Source organism: Cydia amplana, chromosome 19, assembly GCF_948474715.1.
Source record: "Cydia amplana chromosome 19, ilCydAmpl1.1, whole genome shotgun sequence".
NCBI lineage: Eukaryota > Metazoa > Arthropoda > Insecta > Lepidoptera > Tortricidae > Cydia > Cydia amplana.
Window position 1 is genome coordinate 4,145,655 of NC_086087.1, and position 21,967 is coordinate 4,167,621.

General features: G+C 43.7%; 2 protein-coding genes across 3 annotated transcripts; both read right to left on the reverse strand.

The window, feature by feature from the left end:
• Positions 1–5,490: 5,490 nt before the first annotated feature.
• On the reverse strand, positions 5,491–15,370 carry LOC134657253 (aldo-keto reductase AKR2E4-like). Of its 2 annotated transcripts, none has more exons than XM_063512829.1 (7): positions 15,225–15,370; positions 11,438–11,533; positions 10,064–10,231; positions 9,082–9,198; positions 7,625–7,792; positions 6,372–6,572; positions 5,491–5,697 (listed from the first exon to the last, which is right to left on the reverse strand). In XM_063512829.1, the coding sequence occupies exons 1-7, from the start codon at positions 15,258–15,260 to the stop codon at positions 5,509–5,511; spliced, it is 975 nt and encodes a 324-aa protein (XP_063368899.1). In that variant the 5' UTR covers positions 15,261–15,370; the 3' UTR covers positions 5,491–5,508. The 2 variants fall into 2 exon arrangements, with proteins under 2 accessions (XP_063368899.1, XP_063368900.1); XM_063512830.1 differs by lacking the exon at positions 10,064–10,231 and adding an exon at positions 10,259–10,426.
• A 3,488-nt stretch (positions 15,371–18,858) lies between these two features.
• On the reverse strand, positions 18,859–20,065 carry LOC134657119 (protein roadkill-like). The gene is made up of 2 exons (XM_063512672.1): positions 19,983–20,065; positions 18,859–19,717 (listed from the first exon to the last, which is right to left on the reverse strand). Exons 1-2 carry the CDS (start codon positions 20,009–20,011, stop codon positions 18,859–18,861), a joined length of 888 nt encoding a protein of 295 aa, XP_063368742.1. The 5' UTR covers positions 20,012–20,065.
• Between the last annotated feature and the right edge of the window lie 1,902 nt (positions 20,066–21,967).

The following is a 21,967-nucleotide window of genomic DNA, read 5'->3' on the forward strand; positions in this document are numbered from 1 at the left end:
GTACAGCGACCTCGACAAGGGGACGATCTAGATAGTGCTCCCCGGTACTGGTTTTCTAGACAACCAGTACCGGAACCGGAAATACCCGGTTATCGCCGGCTCGGTGTTGGAGCGTCCTATCTGACAGGAGCTACGCCTCGATTCTTAAGGTAGTTGACTCGTAAGGGATGGTGGTCTGACGTTGTGTTCACTAGGACCGCCAGTAAATTGCAAGCTTACCACAGCTGCGAGAAAGCTCTCCTCATCACGCCGTCACAGTAAACAGACTAGCCTGGGAGGTGGAGATATCCATGCCAAGTCGTATCACCGGCAGCTGCCAAACGTGTCGTGGTAGCACTTCAAAGAGTCGACTAAGACATACCGTGGTACAGTGCGAGGGCTCTCGAAAGCGGAGAGGCCGACCAACAAGGTGCCTATCAGGCGAAGATAGTCTCGGCGGCTTCTCGGCGCAGCTGCCAGTCGGGGGACGCAGTGACTTTTTGATAAACCGTCGCCTTTGGGGGTTATACCGACCTGGTAAGTAGCAAGGAACCAGCGCGAACTATAGACGATCTGCTGGCATCAGCAGTTTTTTCGACAACCGTAGTAACGGTTGTATGTTTGTAGTACACTCCTGTCGTCAGCGCTGCAGGTGCGGCCCGTTAACGATTACTCTCCACTTGAAGGGCCTCACTTCGTACATTGTCTACCATTATTAACGGACTACAGGTATAAGGTGAGGACTACGACGGTGCAATCTCCATAAACTAACGTTTGCGAATTTGAGACTGAACAGGAGGCATCGAGTATAGTTTCTGTGAGAAACTCGGCCGCAAGGCAGGTCTGTATGTTGAGAAAACGAAAAACCTTCAGTCAAACTTGTATAGGAGCATGGTAGCATGCTTTTAAGGAAATCGCACTGATGAAATCAAGTCTAAAATCGATTTTGACGCTTTGCTTAACAAAACTGTTTCGATAAAGTCGAAGACAGACAGATGGAAACTGCTGGAGTCCTCCTGGCCCCTTTCTCTTGGCACCGGAAACACAAGCTCGTTCAGGCGCAGCGGGTTTATTTGTCCCATTTTGTTTATTAGGGGCTTGGCGAACGAGTTCGTCTTTGTAAGACGGAACTTAAGCTGGAGAGCGCGGGCAAGCAGAGATATAATTATGTGAACACTGCAAACCTTTTCAATGCCTTCAACCTCGGTTTTGAGCGGAGCACACGGGACCTTGTCTGCCGTCGCCAAGGCGACGGAGGAATCCTTAACCGAAAGCAAGAGTTTAGCGGTCTGCTCGTGCTGTTGCACCATAGCTATAAGCGCCTGCGTACCTCAATGGGGCCATGTGGACAGGGAAAACTGGTACCGTGGTACACGTGGCGCCGGACGGCGGCGGCGTGGCGCCCGGCCGGCGTCGGCTTGGCGGGCTGGATCGACGCGGCCGCTAGCGATATCATTGGGAACGGCAACAGGTAAGTTTTCTTACGAACAGAACATGGGTGCCATTGCAAAGGACGACAGCGTCGTACTTGCAGCATCGACGTAATTGCCGGCGCTATCGTGGCAACCGCCGCCGCTCAGAAGGTGCCGGTGCGTGAGGTGGGCGGCGCCATCGTGGCGGCAGCCACCGCCAGCTCGGGAGGCGCCGGCCCGTGACGCGAGAGGCGCCATCGTGGCGGCAGCCATCGCCAGCTCGGGAGGCGCCGGCGCGTGACGCGAGAGGCGCCATCGTGGCGGCAGCCACCGCCAGCTCGGGTGGCGCCGGCGCGTGACGCGAGGCGCCATCGTGGCGGCAGCCACCGACAGCTCGGGTGGCGCCGGCGCGTGACGCGAGAGGCGCCATCGTGGCGACAGCCACCGCCAGCTCGGGTGGCTCCATCGTGGCGGCAGCCACCAACAGCTCGGGAGGCGCCGGCGCGTGACGCGAGAAGCGCCATCGTGGCGGCAGCCACCTCCAGCTCAGGAGGCGCCGGCGCGTGACGCGAGAGGCGCCATCGTGGCGGCAGCCACCGACATCTCGGGAGGCGCCGGCGCGTGACGCGAGAAGCGCCATCGTGGCGGCAGAGGCGCCGGCGCGTGACGCGAGAGGCGCCATCGTGGCGGCAGCCACCAACAGCTCGGGAGGCGCCGGCGCGTGACGCGAGAGGCGCCATGACGCGAGAAGCGCCATCGTGGCGGCAGCCACCGCCAGCTCAGGAGGCGCCGGCGCGTGACGCGAGAGGCGCCATCGTGGCGGCAGCCACCGACATCTCGGGAGGCGCCGGCGCGTGACGCGAGAAGCGCCATCGTGGCGGCAGAGGCGCCGGCGCGTGACGCGAGAGGCGCCATCGTGGCGGCAGCCACCAACAGCTCGGGAGGCGCCGGCGCGTGACGCGAGAAGCGCCATCGTGGCGGCAGCCACCGCCAGCTCGGGTGGCGCCGGCGCGCGACGCGAGAGGCGCCATCGTGGCGGCAGCCACCGACAGCTTGGGAGGCGCCGGCGCGTGATGCGAGAGGTGCCATCGTGGCGGCCAGCTTGGGAGGCGCCGGTGCGTGAGGCGAGAGGCGCCATCGTGGCGGTCAGCTCGAGAGGCGCCGGTGCGCGAGGCGGGCGGCACCCTTGTGGCGGCCCGACACCGGCTCGCAGGTGCGTGAGGCGAGAGGCGCCATCGTGGCGGCCGGCTCGGGTGGCACCGGAGCGTGAGGTGGGCGGCGCCATCGTGGCGGCCGCCACTGGCTCAGGGGGCGCTGGTGAGGCGATAGGCGCCATCGTGGCGGCCAGCTCGAGAGGCGCCGACGCGTGAGGCGGGTGCTGCCATCGTGGCGGCCCGCCTCTGTTTCGCTGGCAGCGCCACCGTAGCGTCTTTCGCCGGCACAGGGGGGGAGGCGTGCGCGTGGCGACTGGCGCCACCATGGTGGCGTAGTTGCACGCAACATCACGGCGACACTGTTGCCCGACGCCTTGATAGATGGCAACCGGCGCGGCGAACGGCCCCGCCGCTGTACTCGTAGTGTTTCCACAGAGTGGCTTCCACGTAACTTATCTCCTTCCACTTTGAGCAGTCGAGATGCAGTAGCGTGCTCCCCGTGGTCCGGTCCGCCTTCACCTTGGCGCCAGGACGGGACCGAGAGGTCCGCGATCCACCCGCGCCGCGACCGCAGCAACAGGAGCGGGCGCGTGACGTCTCTCGGAGTCCCGCGGACCGGAAGCGCCTGCGCCGCGACACTTCGGGCGCCGGCCCGCAGCGTCGCGGCGTCTCGGAGTCACCTCGGACGACAAGAGAAAGTCGACGGCGCCGACGCGGCGAACGACACGAACTGTCGCGTCGAAAACTAACAACACGAGGTAATACTCCCGGGCTCCGAGCACGGGCACCGACCTCGGCCGACACCTGCGGTAATCAGACGAGAACCGGGGCTTTAGCGTCCAAGTAGGCATTCGCAATGCGCTTCCGAACGCCAAATACAGCTAGAATATCATTAAACTGCCTTACCAGATGGTTTGAGACAATCCAAACCTATCCTATTGCAGCGCGGCCCCGGCACCCCACCGCGCCGGGCCGGCACCGCCCCCCGCGGCAGGCACGATGACGCACGTTCCTCTCCGATGCGGAGCGACTTACGTTACCACGCGTTGTAACAAACGACACTTGAAACCACTTGTTGACGCACTTCCTACTTCACTCTCGAAAATGCGAGTTAACGGTAACGATTTTAGCAGCATGGCATGTAAAAGATAATTTAGCAAGAAAAAAGTGGGTAGAATCGAAAAGCACCGTTGGAAGATCGATCCCGAGACCGCCAAAAGACTAGTAGTGGCGATCTCTGGCTATATCTCGCTATTTAATTGAACAACCTTTGGATCGGAAATTTTTAAAGCGCCATGCTGCAAAAATGTTCGCAAAAAAAAATTGCGGACCATCGGTCAGGACGGTCGACGAAACAATGACATAGCGGCGGCGAGTGGCGGGGGGCGGGCGTCTGTTTGCAGGAAAGAGAAGCGGAACTACGTCACGGCGAGGCGGCGGAGCGACTACATAGACGCTAGCGGCATCTATCGGTCACCGGAGGCGTTACGCTCTCAATGAAGATCTCAGACGTGGAACGGAACACATAATACGGAATTTTGATAGACTTACCCTGTTGCTCCTCTGCATGACCCTGAGAGTAAAGAACATATTTAAAAAAATATTACAACTATACAAGAGATACCTATACATGTACAGGACTATAAAAAAAAGTCTTAGAAAATAGGTAATAAAATAGGCTCAGTCATAAGTTGTACAGTCAAGTGTAAAAATTTGGGATGGGTGCACTCATCATATGTCTCAAAAATATGTCCCATAGCTCTTATGTCTGCGATGGGACATATTTTTGAGTACCTACTTGAGTTCTATTATGCACCCATATTTTTACACTTGACTGTACTTAAGTAATAGCGCAGTTTGTAGAGCTACTGGGCCCCGTTTCTCAAAAGCTTGTAACTTAATTGTAATACAAGTGGAAGTCTCTTTCTAACAAAGGCTGTCAAAAAGTGACACACACTTGTATTACAAGTTACAAACGGGCCCTTGGCCGTTCACCAAAGATTTTTTTGATTAATCGAAATAAAATATAAATATTAAAAAAACAATACTTACGCTGGCTACAAGAAGCACAGCAACGAACAAAACCATGAAACTCCTGAACATGTCGCTTGTTTTCAGTCAATGCAAATTAATATTGTTTGTGATGAAAATGCATCAACAGCGGCTTATATACACACTATGCAGCGCATCGAGATAATTGTGATCACATAATAAACGCCTGAAATGACACTGTGGGTTATTGAAAATCATGCATTTATCTTTGCGAATGCAGTCATTAAGTTGTTGAGGGTAAACGGTGATTTTCGGAACGGATTATAAATAAAACGTAAATAACGTACAGTCACCAGCATTACTACAAAGAATTAGAGTTTTTTTTATGTTGTTCTTGATTTTATTGCAATTTTATGTGAGAATCGTAATGTAAGTGGCGTATATAGAGTTTGTAAATATTTGCCATTTGAATTTCGATATTATAAATCATTCTCGTCTTCCTTTAAAAAATATTCTCCTGGCTTTTTGTCAATTGTAGGATAAATATAAACAAGATTTTAATTATTAATATTTTTTATTTAAAATAAAATGTCTTATCACTAAACCTAAAGAGGCACAGGTTACATGCACTGACGCGTACACTCATAAAGCGGCATAGCATACTTATGCATATCGTATTCTAAAAGTTCAATTTAGTTTTAATTTAAACAGTAACTAGAAATTCTGTGATGAAAATCTCTGAACGGACATCTTTAGACGGAAAAATCCATTAGATAATTTTGAGAACAACCAAACCCCTAATTTATTTATTAAACCTAGATCAGGGCGTCTGGCAGTTGTTCATCGGAGTCTTGACATTTCCGCAGGTACAAACAGCAATACACTCGTTAACTGTCCATCGGTTGACCTTACTACAAAAGGCTTGGACAGTTAACAGTGTGAGCGATGGTACTTAACCAATAAAAAGAAAATTAATCCCTCTCAAAGGGGTAGTTAGGAAAATCCTTCCAGGTCTTCGGGTCGATGACCCTAACGTTCTTGTTGAACTGTCCTATGGTGGCCACCTCCTCGGCCGTCAGCTTGAAGTCGAACAGGTCCAGGTTCTGCGCCAGGCGCTTCTGGTTTGTAGACTTGGGTATGATGATTAGGCCTCGGTCGAGCTGTAATATAAGGGAAAAAGTTATAGGTATAATTGTTTTCTTAGTACAGTCAGCAGCAGAAGTTGCTAAGCGGGCGAGGTGTTCAAAATTACCTTGACGCGCTCTTATTCTCTTAACAATAAAGTCGCGTCAAGATCATTTCGAACACCTGGCCCGCTTGCAACTTCTGCTGCTAACTGAAAGGTAGTTATAGTCACTCACATTCGTACGAATATGTACGTGTCGTAAGTGGGATTTGTAATGGGACTACAGTTGAGGAGTGTCTTTTCAAAAGGACTCCTTTCTCTATGAAAACCATCCAAAAATAAGCCCTTTTGAAAAGACACTCCTCATTTGTGATTGGTAAAAGCGACGATTAATTTCGAGGTTTGAATTTGGGGGGTATCCTTATATCCGAACGGACTGTATAAGTGTATAGAAACCACAGACAAGTCATCCTCCAGACTGAGCATAGTAGCGCTACCCCCTCTGCCACAAATATACGGTAGTTTTACTCCATTTTCGAGTCAAAGTGTCTTTGTGTGACGTCCGTGTCTTTGAACGGACCAATCACGGCACGGGACTCGCTCACCTCGTCCCCCGCACCGCAGTATTTTTGGCAGCATCGGTTTCATGAAATAATTGCTCTAAACTCCGTCTAGATGATTCCTGTCCTGTCGATGATAGAAACTTACCAGATACCGTAGAACAACTTGACTGGTGCTCTTCCCGTATTTATTCGCAATGGCGACCAGCGTAGGATCATCAATGCGGGGTGGAGGCGAGTCCTTAGTATCGCGAGAGACGAGGAATCCGAACGGGCTGTATGCCATAACGGCCACACCTAGTTTCTGACAGTGGGACACTAGGGGCTCCTGTGTTAGAGTTGGGTTAACCTGAAATTAATCACTTTTTAAGAGTTGGGTAATAAAATAAAAACGCACAAGAGAGAATATAATAATACATCAAAAAGAAGCCATTTAGACTCAGTTTTAGACCCGCGACATACGGTGTCACGAGTGTCACGACGCCGGTTTTCAGGGCAGCTAAACATAAAACAAAGCAACAAAAACCTAAGGCGTGTAAACCAAAAGAAGGAATGGAGAGATTCGCACGCTTCTGGTAAACATTGGTAGCTCAGTTGGTTAACAGCGATGTTGTTCCAACCGGTGTTCCAAAGATCACAACTTCACAATTTAAGTTCGAATCTTGCCCGAAGCAGTGATTTTTTTTATCCTTTAAGTAATTATACAGAGTGCTTCCTGTAACAGGAGCAATAAATTAAACTGTAGGCTGTACTCCTCAAAGTGACCAACATTTGTTCAGCAACTTTTGAAAATAACTCTGGTTTTGATTTTTATTACACTTTAAAGTTTATTCTAAGACGCAATGTATTGCAAATTTTGTTATGTTTAAAGCGTGACAAGCAACGTCAAACACACTGATGTCAGCGTACATTGAAGGCAATATTTATTTTGTATAAAAAAGAGGAAGTCTAAAGGATTCATAATTTTTAAAAGTTGCTGAACAAATGTTGGTCAGTTTGAGGAGTACAGCCTACAGTTTAAGTTATTGCTCCTGTTACAGGAAGCACCCTGTATAAAAAAAATTTAATATTACTTACCTGTTATTTAGATATACATACAGTCACCACACGGGATTGTTACGCTATTTAGGGTTCTAGCTAAATTTGACATTCCATAGCGTAAGTAAGAACAACCAATTTAGCTAGGACCCTAAATGGCGTAACGTGGACCTAAAATAGCGTGGCGTCACGGAGCGTGACTGTAAAGTGTCATTCAATAGAACTTGCTAGCTATGTAAACAAACCGCCATATTAAAATTGACACTGAATGTCAAATCACTAGTAAGTAGTAACTTTTGTTTACATAGTTAGCAAGTTCTATTGAATGACACTTTACATAGTACATGTGTAGTACATACATACCTCTACTTGATTAACAGCAGGCTTGACCTGACTGTTCTGGAACAGTCTGTCCAGTTGAGAGCTGTTGAAGTTGGACACCCCAATGGACTTGGCGAGGCCTAGCATCTTGGCCTCTTCCATTCCCCTCCACGTTTCTACGTAATCTACGTCTGAGGGCGACCCGTCAGCCTGAAATACGAAGTATTATAAATAAAAAAATAAAAAAAGCCTTTTATTTCTGGTTTTTCATAACATGGATAAAGTATTAGTAACATAACCTATGCTTAAATCTAAATTTCACCAGAACCCTCTTTGGAGGTATAGGCCTCTTCCAGCTTTTTCCATTTTGTGCGGTCTTGGGCCTCCACCACAGAAGTATTACCACAGAATAAATAATAGTACTAGGTACAGAAGACTCACTCTAACAAAACTCGTCTGTTACGATCAGCACAGATATGGCCGCTAGGTGGCGACAGCGCCACGCGCGGCTTATGGCTTTCCCCAAAATTGGGGTGGAACGGATGTACTTTTAGCTACCTGTAGCAAAGCGACGCAATCGCGCAGTGAGCCACGCCTGGTATTACCTACTGCAATGTTTTGCCACCAGAGTGCAGTACTAGCGACGTAAGTATACCATAGAGTAACTTATACATACTGTACCTTAAACTGTTTTGTGACAAGTTTTCACAGACAATCAAATATGACATTGATACATCAAGGCGGTTTGTTTACAAAGGGCCTACCGGGAAACGCGAAATTGAAACTCGGCTTTCTGCCTCTTTATCGCTCGAATATGCAAGAGCGATAGAGAGGTTAGATAACAAAATTTCGACTCTCTCGTTTTCAGTAGACCCTTAGATTGTGACTTATTGTGTGATTTTGGTTAAATCATAGAATTAGAATTTTATGTCTGTGGGTTAAATTTACGCATTAAAACTTTGACCGACAAAATCGACAAATACGTCAACTGAAGGTGGTATTCCATATGTCCTATGTCTTGGTCCAATGTACATTGCATCTCACTCCCTCATTAAGCAGAATTTGAGACGTAAATACACATTGGACCAAGATATTGTACACATGGAATACCACCCTGACGTGACGCGGGCGACTACAACCTAATATCAACCTTAGTGCATTCCGACAAGGTTTAATTACGCGCGGCGCACGATAGGCGTGGCGTTCAAAGAGTCTTCACATCGCTCCGGCGTGTGAGTGAGATAGCTTTATGCGGCTATATCGATATCCCACTTACACACCAGTACGGATATGATGGTCGTTCTTGTCTACGTGACAGCGTGATAAAACGGTGTCCGTCACTTTCTTTCCCACGGTGTTAAACAGTGACAGTTATTTTATCACGTGGATAAAGATGGATAAAGCTATCCATAATAGGCTGGCTGAGCGCCTTTTTTTAAGGAAACCGTTATTTTCTAAGCAAACGGCTCTGCCGAAAACAAAATTAGTTAAAAACTTACATTCAGCGATATCGGGAAGTGGATCAGGAAAAGGTCGACGTAGTCCAAACAGAGTCTCTTGAGGGACTCCCGGAGCGCCGGCACCACCTGGTCTTGGGCGTGCCTGTCGTTCCATAACTGAAACAAGTTTGCAAATTCTTGTTGTTATTCTGTCCCATCAGCGAGGAGACAATAGTAGCATAGATTCTTAGAAGAACTGCTGTATCATGTTCTACTAACATGCTCAGTAGATATCCCATTATGGAAAGGTCTATAACTACCATAAAATGCAAGTTTGGTTCATTTAAATACGAAAAACCTAGAATTTTAAGAGTGACTCAGGAGACCGTAACCATAGCAACGTGTGACAAGAAAAAGTTGATTAACCCAGATTGTTAATTCACACATTTATTGCAACCCAGCCAAACAAGACATCCGCGCCAGGCTACAAAAATTTCGTCATATAAAGCTGTAGTACCACGATCCCGACTATCAGGTCGTCCGGCCTGGGAAAAAAATCATAAAATACCCGATAGTCGGGTTTTCGGCACTGAATGTGCTAACTCTAATCTGGCCTAGCCAAGATGATAATCGTTAATAAAACACAAAGCGACACTGATAATTAGTGGAACACGTTCATCTCCTCAGGGTGCCTAGCCAACATGCCAATCGTTTACGCTCCGTAGCGAACAACACTCAACTGTCACTGTCGCAATATTAATATGGAAGAGTGATAAAGAGACCCAAAGCGTTTCGTTGTCGTAGCGCAAGCGCTTGTCATCTTGGCTAGGCGCCCTGGAGGAAATATTATCTAATTTCACCTTGGTGGTTACGAACAAGTCTTCCCTCTTGATCAAGCCTTTGTCGATGGCGTCGGCGATCCCCTGTCCCACTTGCGACTCGTCCTGATAGATGGCAGCAGTGTTTATGTGGTGATAGCCCAGAGCACTGCTTGACGAACTTCGTCGATAGGTGCCTGTAGGAAAAACTTATCGAATCTCACCTTAGTGCTGACGAACAAGTCTTCCCTCTTGACCAAGCCTTTGGCGATGGCGTCGGCGATCCCCTGTCCCACTTGCGGCGCGTCGTGATAGATGGCAGCAGTGTCTATGTGGCGATAACCCTCCTCGATAGCCCAGAGCACTGCTTGACGAACTTCGTCGATAGGTGCCTGTAGGAAAAACTTATCGAATCTCACCTTAGTGGTGACGAACAAGTCTTCCCTCTTGACCAAGCCTTTGGCGATGGCGTCGGCGATCCCCTGTCCCACTTGCGGCTCGTCGTGATAGATGGCAGCAGTGTCTATGTGGCGATAACCCTCCTCGATAGCCCAGAGCACTGCTTGACGAACTTCGTCGATTGGTGCCTGTAAATATATTAAACTAGGTTAACTCATATACAGGGTGCTTCCTGTAACAGGAGCAATAAATTAAACTATAGGCTGTACTCCTCAAACTGACCAACATTTGTTCAGCAACTTTTGAAAATAACTCATGTTTTGATTTTTATTACACTTTTAAGGTTATTCTAAGACGCAATGTATTACAAATTTTGTGATGTTTAAAGCATGACAAGCAACGTCAAACACACGTCATTTATTTTGTATGACAAAGAGGAAGTTTAAAGAATTCATAATTTTTAAAAAGTTGCTGAACAAATGTTGGTCAGTTTGAGGAGTACAGCCTTTAGTTTAATTTATTGCTCCTGTTACAGGAAGCATCCTGTATATCTTGAAGTAATGAATGATGTAAACATTTTACAATGAATAAAGGGCTTTTTTATTTTTATTTTATTTTATAAATATTTTATTTTATGAATGATGCGATACGCTTAAAAAATATATGACACGCAATTGCCCGTAGCGGGAAACTGGATGAAAGATCGTTAAAATCATTAACGCTGCGTCTTTAGCCCCCTCCACACTCGTGCGCGAATCGCGGCGCGAAATCGAGAACGCGAGTGTGGCGTTCTGCGAACTCGACTCCACACTCGTGTTCCCGGCTTCGCGCCGCGATTCGCGCACGAGTGTAACCTCCACACTCGTGCGCGAATCGCTTTACGTAAAGCTTTGGTTTCCTCCGAAAGCGGTGCCGTCATATAGCGGCCGCCTCTATAAAAATACTACGACATCCATATTTAGCCGTATTATTTAGTATGGAGACGGCCGCTATATGACGGCACCGCTATCCTAGGAAAACCGATCTTAAGCGAACGCGAAGCGAAGCGGCGCGGCGCGGCGGACCCACGGCGTTCGCGTTCGCAACGAGATCGCCCAAGGAGCCACGTAGGATACATCCATAGGTAGGTATCAAAGGATTTGATTCACCCCGCGCCGCAGGGGGTAACAGGATGGAAAGAAGAAGAAGAAGAAACTTACATCTTTCGCGGTCCCTCTGCCGGTGCCAAGAGCCACGACTGGTATCTTATTCCCGTCGTTCAGCTCGATGACGGGTGCCTTGCCCGCCATTATCGTCTGTAACAACACATTGTTTTTAAGTTGAAGATATGCCTGCTAAACATGAGTTCCACTACGCTGAGTTTCCATGCGTTCTACGCCAATTGCCAAGGCGGTACAAATTTAAGGCCTTGATACACCAGACTTTATTAATTTGTCATCCTAACTAAGGATTCTAAAAACTAGTGGCTCTGTGAGCTGTAGACAATAGACATCGCAAACGCCCATAGCATAAAAAATTCAAAAACTGAATTGACAAAAAAAACTATGTACCTCTACATACTAGCACTGATAAACTGGCTGTTGTAAATGGAACCGTTCACAACTAAATGTTATACTTGCACACCGAACAAAGCGCCGTGTACATCGTCGTTTGTTTCAAAAAGGCCTTTAGGTATACACATATGATATGTACTTATCTAATCGATGAATTAATATAATTTCCTTTAATGGAGCTTACCTTACGCGTTGTGGTATTAAGAAGTTGAAGAAAGTAATTCCAAACACAATTTAGGCGAGTAAGTACCTACGAGAGGGCAACTGTTAGTGTTACGTCAGTGTATCACAAAGCGAACACGGCGACTACTTTCACATTCGCTGCATTTGTCAGCTGTCACAATATTATCTTATCGAGATATTTACTCTTCGTGGTTTATTATCGGGATTTGCCTAAAGATTCGTGCAAATGAAGGTGACTACGCAAATCTCAAACCACGAAATGAGTTTCGAGTTCAATACATAGGTAGATAGGTAACTGCTTATCATAGTCATGAAGTCTGAATAAGTAGGTATACATGCCTACATTACACACCGCACTCTATCTCTGTATACGCTCTACCAAAGATATTGTCATAGTAAATTTTGTAGTCACAGTAAATTTACTGCCATCTTTCGACACAGAATTAAAACTTTTAGAACGCCATTTCACTTTGATCCTTGTTCTTTCACTGATAGTGATATGTGTTAGAATTGTTAAAACAGTGTCGCCCGTCTACACGATTATAGGCCAACAAGGTATATGGCGCCATTTTTTCGAGCTTAAATTTTAATTTTATTTTCCAGGCACGTTTTATTCCGAGACTTTTTTTTACTTATACACTTCATAAATCTTTGGCTCTACGTACTATGCTTAGTTTGGCTTGGAAGGTTTGCATAGATGGCGCCAGCATAGGCTTTCCCTGTCTCTAGTTTTATTCTGTGAGATTAGGTTTAAAGGGCTGGCCTCCAGAGTCCACTACAGGCCATAAAGTTTAAAAAAGAAAACAAGAATTTAACACAATTCCAGGGATTGCCAGGAAAACCTATGCTGGCGCCATCTGTAAAATACTGCGACCGGCTTTCCCCATTGTCAGAGACGTCATAACTATTTATATTCCCGCAAAGTCTGAAGGTCTGCATTAACATTTAAGCGGGGATTTTATAATTATATCTATTTGTCTCGAAATACGAAAAAACTCTGAAGAAAAACATGTATGTAGGTATAATGTCTATATGCTAACAAATATGCCCAAACCGGCCTGTTAAACCAAACAATGCCACAATCCACAATGAATCATAAAGAGCCAACAGGACTCCTGTTACAGGAGTGGTCATTTCTCCATACAAACGTACTCGACTGCTTCCTCCGTGGGTTTTGAAGCTAGAGCAATGATTTTTTCAACACAGATTAATATTGTCAATATCTGTGTCGGACCGTTTTGCTTTTTAGGGTTCCGTAGCCAAATGGCAAAAAACGGAACCCTTATAGATTCGTCATGTCTGTCTGTCTGTCCGTCTGTCTGTCCGTCCGTATGTCACAGCCACTTTTCTCCGAAACTATAAGAACTATACTGTTGAAACTTGGTAAGTAGATGTATTCTGTGAACCGCATTAAGATTTTCACACAAAAATAGAAAAAAAAACAATAAATTTTTGGGGTTCCCCATACTTAGAACTGAAACTCAAAATTTTTTTTTTCATCAAACCCATACGTGTGGGGTATCTATGGATAGGTCTTCAAAAATGATATTGAGGTTTCTAATATCATTTTTTTCTAAACTGAATAGTTTGCGCGAGAGACACTTCCAAAGTGGTAAAATGTGTCCCCCCCCCTGTAACTTCTAAAATAAGAGAATGATAAAACTAAAAAAAATATATGATGTACATTACCATGTAAACTTCCACCGAAAATTGGTTTGAACGAGATCTAGTAAGTAGTTTTTTTTTATACGTCATAAATCGCCTAAATACGGAACCCTTCATGGGCGAGTCCAACTCGCACTTGGCCGCTTTTTTGATATTTTTGTTTTTTAAGGCGCTAGAGCCCTCCAAAAATGGCCAAAATGGCCTAATTGACTATGCCGCAATGCGAGGCGTGCTATTCAAAACTGACATCAATTAGTCAAAAAAGCAAAACGGTCCGACACAGATAATGTCATAATCATTTAGATTTCCAAATTTGGTTACGATTGGTTAAGTTTTGGAGGAGGAAACAGTCGAGTACGAAACCTCGATTTTTGATATTTTTACGCAGGATTTTTCGCCTTGTCCTTATCGCACTAGTGTTAGGAGCCGCTTCCGTTAGCGAGACGGGTATATTTACCTAAAATATTTAAATCTTAGCTCCTGTTGGCTCTTAAGTGCACCTACAGATAGAGCGTCCGCTAAAACTTTTTTAAAGTGCCGGCATCTAGATTTCAGGGGACAGAAAGCCATCCAAGATAGATCTAGGTATATCTGAAAAACATCTATATTTATTATTTGCTTGTCTTCGGAAATATAATGAAGTCAATAAAAAAAACCATTTCTGATATTTTTGCAGCTGACCAATTATACTATCTGACTTTGTGAAACAGAACATCAATCGGCGCATATTCGCGATGTTAAGTTACTTAGTTCATTGCCCGCAACGAACCGGAATAACATCTAACATCCAAGAATAACTGACTAATAATAATAACTGCTATATACCTACCTACTACCAAGGTACCGTGACAACAAGCTGAGTGGAAATCTTTTCAGTGACGGTATAATATTTTTATGCCAATAATATGTTTAAGTTGTACTCTACTAAGTTAATTTGTATGGTATCAGGCTGCTCCTCATAGGTTTCGGTAGCAATTGTAGAGTCTGTGCGGAAAGAGAAGAGTCGTGGAATGTATGGGGCCCAATCCACGACTTTTCTCTTTCCATACAGACTCTATATAGCGCCGTGGTGGAATGTCATCGATCCCAGTGCGCCCTCACGAATGGCAAAGAGGGTGAATCGCCGGAGTGGGTTTAGTGGGTACTGGGTAGGGCCTGGTAGGGCCAAATTCTCCCCCCCTCTTACTGAGCGTGTATAAACGCATTCCCAATCCGTAAAAAAAAAGCTATCGGGATTAAATATTTTATCATAGACACCCTATAATTAATTAATTACTTAACGGTCAAGAGTGTTAACATATACCTATGTTAACACATATCCAGATATTTTTTTATACCACGCGTTGGTAGCAATCTAATTAGTTTAATAAGAATGTAGATAGCTCAGAAACAAAGAAGTTCTATTAATAATAAAATTAATTAATAATTACCTATTAGATGCGACTCTAAATTGTTAGAAATCAATGCATTCTATACTTAATTACAAAATATAATTAGATCAATATCATGGTCATTAATGACCAACTTGACCTCTGCCTTTGACTTAGAAGTTAGAACATAAATAAAACTAGACAAGTTTGGATACCTGAATTCCGAGACACAGTAGGATCGCGAACCACATCTTGAGAGCACCGCGGGTATACTGGTTGTGCAAGCTGCGCAAACGCCCTCACATGTTATATCAACCATCAAGAAACCGGTCACGACGCTGGGTCGTTTGATTAATAGTCAATAGTGTACGTCGTGTCATGATGCCTAGATAAGTAAAGTGCGTGTCGGGCCACGCATTATAGAGGTTTCCGTACTTTCATATAAAACTACAGCAGCCCTAGCATATGATTGATATGATTGGCGCGACAGTATCTCGCGGCGACATAAACTACCCGTCTTTTTCAAACTATGTTAATAAAAGAGGGAAGGGTAGTCTATCTCGCCGCGAGATACCGTCGCGCCAATCATGTGCTAGCCCGGTAGATCTACATAATTGTTTGCCATCGTATTTTCTCGGGAAACGTTCGTATTTGTCATGCTACTTCAGTCAACCTCAGTACTTTTTGTGTCGATAACGACTGAAATAGCAAGACACGTTCATATGTTTCCTACATCTGTAGACAAGCTTAGATACCTGAATTCCGAGACACAGTAGGATCGAAGAACCAATAAACAACCGGCCATGAACTTAAAAACCGGCCAAGTGCGAGTCGGACTCGCGCACGGAGGGTTCCGCACCATCAACAAAAAATAGAGCAAAAAAATCGTGTTTGTTGTATGGGAGCCCCCCTTAAATATTTATTATATTTTATTTTTAGTATTTGTTGTTATAGCGGCAACAGAGATACATCATTTGTGAAAATTTCAACTGTCTAGGTATCGCGGTTCATGAGATACAGCCTGGTGACAGACGAACGGACGGACAGCGAAGTCTTAGTATAAATAATAAAGTATAAATAATAGTATAGTTTGTAGCTTTCTAATAGACCCCGAAGGCTAATCCTATTGTCTATTGTTAAGAAAAACCGCTCGTGCCACGTGCCACAACCACCTGCATAAAAAATCGGTACTTCGGTTACTGAGTGCCGGCGAGTCGAACGCTACAGAACCAGTCTAAAATGTGTCATCGAGATGCGTAACAAAGGCGCGTTATCGGAGAGCGCACCTACACTGGTTTTTTGAGCGTTGGACTAGCCCGCGCTCAGGTGCCAAATAGAATAATTAGGACCCTTTTTTGCAGGTAAGTAGCACGTGCGGTTTTACTGAACAATAGACAATAGGATAAGCCTTCGGGGTCTACTAGAAAGCTACAAACTATAATAGGGTCCCGTTTTTACCCTTTGGGTACGGAACCCTAAAAATGTTGTTTAATGAATAGTCAATAGCACCAGAGAGAGACATGTAAAAAAAGAAGTATAAACTCCTAGACTCCTACAGAGTTTTTTACTTATAATATAACATTTATAATTTTAACTAGTGGCTCTGTGAGCTGTAGGTACCTACCTATTCCGAACGCCCATGATTTTTTTCCAAAAACCGTAAAAACTGTACTATCACAACATTTCAAGAGTATCCGTTGAGAAATGTTTCTTGTAAAGAAGAAACAACCGGACATAAGAAAGCATTTTATGCATGTCCAAGCTGAAACAGTCACGCTTCGCTAGCGCTTCGCGCTCGCTCGGTCAGTTATTGATTCACTCTATCCACGGTTGGTCTGTGATTTTTTTTGACCATACGAGCATGATTATGATGTTGTTCTTGAACGATTGAAAACTGGCGAAATGAGTAATACCTAATAAGTACCTACCTAAAGGAATTCTGTAATATGTATCTTAAATACAGTGCTCCTAGCTATGTTTCACCAAAACTTAAAATGCAAAACTTAAATACCTATACAGTTATTCCTAAGCAACATACAACCTACCAAAAACAACTTCTAATACATAATATCAAAACTTGATTTCCTGATACTTACCCACGAGTATTATCCGATTCGATCAACAAACAAATTACCTTACCTATTACAAATTGGTTCGATTAATCTGTAGGTTTCTTTTGGTGTAATGATAATTGAAACTCACTAACATAATTCCCTATATACTTAAACTTGTCATTGCTTGAACTTGAAACTTTGACTTTAGTCTACTTTTTAGGGTTCCGTACCCAAAGGGTAAAAACGGGACCCTATTACTAAGACTCCGCTGTCCGTCCGTCCGTCCGTCCGTCTGTCACCAGGCTGTATCTCACGAACCGTGATAGCTAGACAGTTGAAATTTTCACAGATGATGTATTTCTGTTGCCGCTCTAACAACAAATACTAAAAACAGAATAAAATAAAGATTTAAGTGGGGCTCCCATACAACAAACGTGATTTTTGACCGAAGTTAAGCAACGTCGGTCGGGGTCAGTACTTGGATGGGTGACCGTTTTTTGCTTGTTTTGCTCTATTTTTTGTTGATGGTGCGGAACCCTCCGTGCGCGAGTCCGACTCGCACTTGGCCGGTTTTTTTTGCTTGTTTTGCTCTATTTTTTGTTGATGGTGCGGAACCCTCCATGCGCGAGTCCGACTCGCACTTGGCCGGTTTTTTTCCAACTCGCAGCCAAGTGAGGATGCCGGGTTTTTTTTAGCAACTGCGCCGTTTTTAAAGGATTATGTTACTAAAAGGAACATTCAAAAAAGTTCAATAGTTTTTTTTAAATAAATTAATTGGTTTGGGAATTTCTTAACAAAAGTTAAAAGTTCAAAAATTCATAACTCGAAAACTACGTAAAATCGGCTAACATACATGGGGTATATTCTGATAGCCCACGATGTAAGGAATCTAAAAAAAATTTTTGGACGTCGAGATTTGGACCACGCTGTATAATAAGAAATTAAGAATACTTAAAGATAATCAATAAGAAATTTAATAAATGAAAAACCAACTGTAGTCTAATATCCTGTTTCTAATGAATGAAAAGAATGGTTTACACTTACAACATAACTTTTAATGAAACGAAATACAATAATGAATAATGACGTTGTGTCATTTCAACATGTTGTACAGTCGACGTCAAATATATGTTTACACTTTTGCACCCTACTCCTTTGTAATAAGGCGAAAAATGTAAACATATCTTTGACGTCGACTGTACCTTACCTACAATAGGTAAGGCATAATACACTTTTACATGAAATTAACAAAAATATTACTTTGCCTTAATCAACTACCAGCATACTTATAATAATTGAGATCCATTTTTCGAGTTTATGACGGCAGCACGCTTATGCTTATAAGCCGTCATCTAATGGGGTTGGTCTTGGGTTGGTCGGTCGAAGTATTCGAAGTATTGTACAGATGGCGCCATTGTAGCTTGCCCTGTCAATCCCTAGAATTGTCAAATTCTTTAGAATTGGAATTCCATGGCCTGGATGCACTTCAAGCCAAATCTCATAGAACATGTAACCTCCTTCTTTTTTGAAGTCGGTTAAAAACTAGAGAAAGGGGAGCGCTATGATGGCGCCATCTTTGCAAACCTTTGACAGTTGCCAACCCCATTCCGTAAAATTACGTCCAAATTTACATCTTGTACTACAGTCATAAAAAATATAACTATAATTATGGTATGTATTATCAAATTTATGAATATTATCATTTATCAATTATCAGTAGCAACTCCACTCTGGACTGGAACTCACAGTGGAGTGGTTATGAGCGCCATCTTGTGGCGGATAAACGTCAGATCAGTCATGGACTGGTCTTCATCTTTTTAACCTGATTTGCATAGCTAATAACAGAGTCTCTGGTCAGCTGCAAAGTAGCAAAAGTCAACTCTGGTATGTTATTCTCACATGCAAATTTATGAAGCGAGTATAAATCTTCCGATCTAGCTGTTTGAGCTAGTTTGTTAATACAGCGTTCCTGAAGATCTTCAATAAGGTAGCATCTTGCTAACAGTAGCAGTGGTCTAAGCCCATCATTTGGGAGTCTACCCATGTAAATGTACTCCTTTAAATGTTGCAGAGTTTCCAAAGTAACTCCTTCCAAAGTTATTTGGCCTTCCTCGGTCTCTTGCCATTCTCCAGACAGCATCCGCTTGAACACGTCGCTGTGAGCAGCCAGGCAGGCTTTGTGGACAGCAACACTACCATCAGGTGTACTTAAGTTGAAGTCGGTGAAATCAGTGTCTTCATACAACTTAGAAGAAATCATGTCCGTTTTCACTTTACATGCAGCAATATAGTAGTCACATGTAGTGTAATAATAGGCGGACAAATTGGGAAGCAACTGTGGCGTTATCTCGGCCATGCACTCCCAGTCTGACCAACGCTCCGGAGGACAGAAGTCCGTCTTCATATATTTTAATCTATCGCTTCTCAAATCCACATTGATTGTGGTACATTTCTCAGAAACTAGCCTCTTTGATGAAAAACTGCATACAATTTTAATTTTTTTTGCAGATATTTTGGAATAATCCCATTTGAATCGAATTTCAATCAAATTGTTGACGATGAATGGGATGGAAACAAGAGTATGTTTTTCGCCACTACAGGTTATTGTATAAACAAGTTTCACGGCCGGGCCCGACAGCAGTTGCATAGGAATTCTGTAAAATGAATAAGAATAATACTATTTGTTTGTGAACTATAAATTACTTTTAGCCCGGCCAAGAAAAAAAAAATGAAGACATAAGGAAGGCTAGTTATGAATCATTATGCAATACTTACGTGTTTATCTAATCTAATTTATAATAATATGTTCGGTATAATAACAATGAATCAAAATCTTATAATGGGGTATACGGCTAATACAAGAGCTTTATTCAATACAAGACTACAGTTGTCTGAATATTATCCGAGCTTAATACTTACGCTGCTGCTATTTTCTCTGGAACGCTCATGGTGTGTATAATGCTTGCTCTGCCTGATCTGGTAATCTAGCTAGGGTACTGAAGAAATCACTTATTTGGTAAAATCTATAATCTTATTCTCAAATATCTACACAAAAACCAATTTCTTTACTTTCAAGAATAATTGTTGAGGTTTTTAGCCGTTTGAGATCCATAAAATGAAAATGTTACTAATGTTTTAACACTTTTAACTGTTTTGTAAATCCAAGCAAAATCCTAATCGAATATCGAAGCGCAAAAGAAAATACCCGCCGCGCCGCAGTTCGAAACTGACAACCATAGACATGCCGTGTTTGTTTTTAAATTTTAAGCAGTGTTGCACGTTAAAAATACTTGCACACAATACACGTACCTGGTGTAAAAAGCTCAAACCTGGTGCATGTATCTTAGCTTTACTTTGCGCATGTTGCGCGACTAACTGAACTTTGCATGAACTACACTATCACTTCCAAGAGTTCCAAGGCTGCTTGAAGGATTATGGGTATTATTTACTCAGTTTCAAATTTCGATGTTTGCTAGCCGCTTTTACCAAAATTTGGGATGTGGATTTAAGAGCCAACAGGAGCTAAGATTTAAATATTTTAGGTAAATATACCCGTCTCGCTAACGAAAGCGGCTCCTAAAACTAGTGCGATAAGGACAAGGCGAAAAATCCTGCGTATAAATCTCAAAAATCGAGGTTTCGTACTCGACTGTTTCCTCCTCCAAAACTTAACCAATCATAACCAAATTTGGAAATCTAAATGATTATGACATTATCTGTGTCGGACCGTTTTGCTTTTTTGACTAATTGATATCAGTTTTGAATAGCACGCCTCTCATTGCGGCATAGTCAATTAGGCCATTTTGGCCATTTTTGAAGGGCTCTAGCGCCTTAAAAAGCAAAAATATCAAAAAAAGCAAAACGGTCCGACACAGATATTGACAATATTAATCTGTGTTGAAAAAATCATTGCTCTAGCTTCAAAACCCACGGAGGAAACAGTCGAGTACGTTTGTATGGAGAAATGACCACTCCTGTTGGCTCTTAAGGCAGAATTAGTATATAAAAATTCTGCCCCGCCTGGCATGATGCATCACAAATCACAACAGTAAGTAGTTTTTAGGCTCCCACACTCGCGTTCGCGTCTTCGCGCAAGAGTGTGGAGGGGGCTTATGCTAGTTTGACCGCGCACACTTGCGTAAAAACAAGATGTACTTACGGCTGTTATGGTTAGGAGGGCACACCATGAAAAAAATAAACACATTTTATAAAAGGAAGACATATTTATTAAGTTATTGGCTACGTGTATGAGTTATCATCGTAATTGTTTTACAGCCTTACTAAACACAAAATTAACATATTACAAAGTTTGTTAAAGCAATTTTTTATCATTTTGAGTGTTATAGCCATAACAGACTACCGCACCGCGACCTTGGTGCGGTAGTCTGTTACGGCTTTTAGCTTGGTCCCTAGTTTTATATTTCTTTACGTACTACGTAGCCAATAAAACATTATATTTGTCTATACTAGTTTTGAAGTTTAGCCCTAACCGTAATTTTAAGTTAATTTAGAATGAATTAAAACAAAACCCACATAGTGATGTAAAAACATGCTGCCATAATTTATGTAGTTTTAAGAAAAAGGGTACATATCCTGGGCAATAAAGCACTACTGACCAAAACAATCAGAAAACGTCCTTATCGACAATTAATGTGGTATCTTTTGACTAATAAATGCTTCGATCAACACGGGCTTCCGACACGTCGGAAGGGATAGGCCCAAGCGATATCTTGACATTCAAATCATTCTGCCATTTTTCGCGGGGGGGAACGTGCACACAGTCGCACTTCTCACACACTTATATACAAAATCCAATCTGTAATGACGACACAAATACATAGAAAATGACCACAAAATGACACACGTCAAAAACAAATCTTGCAAACCTCGATCTCTTTTTGTGT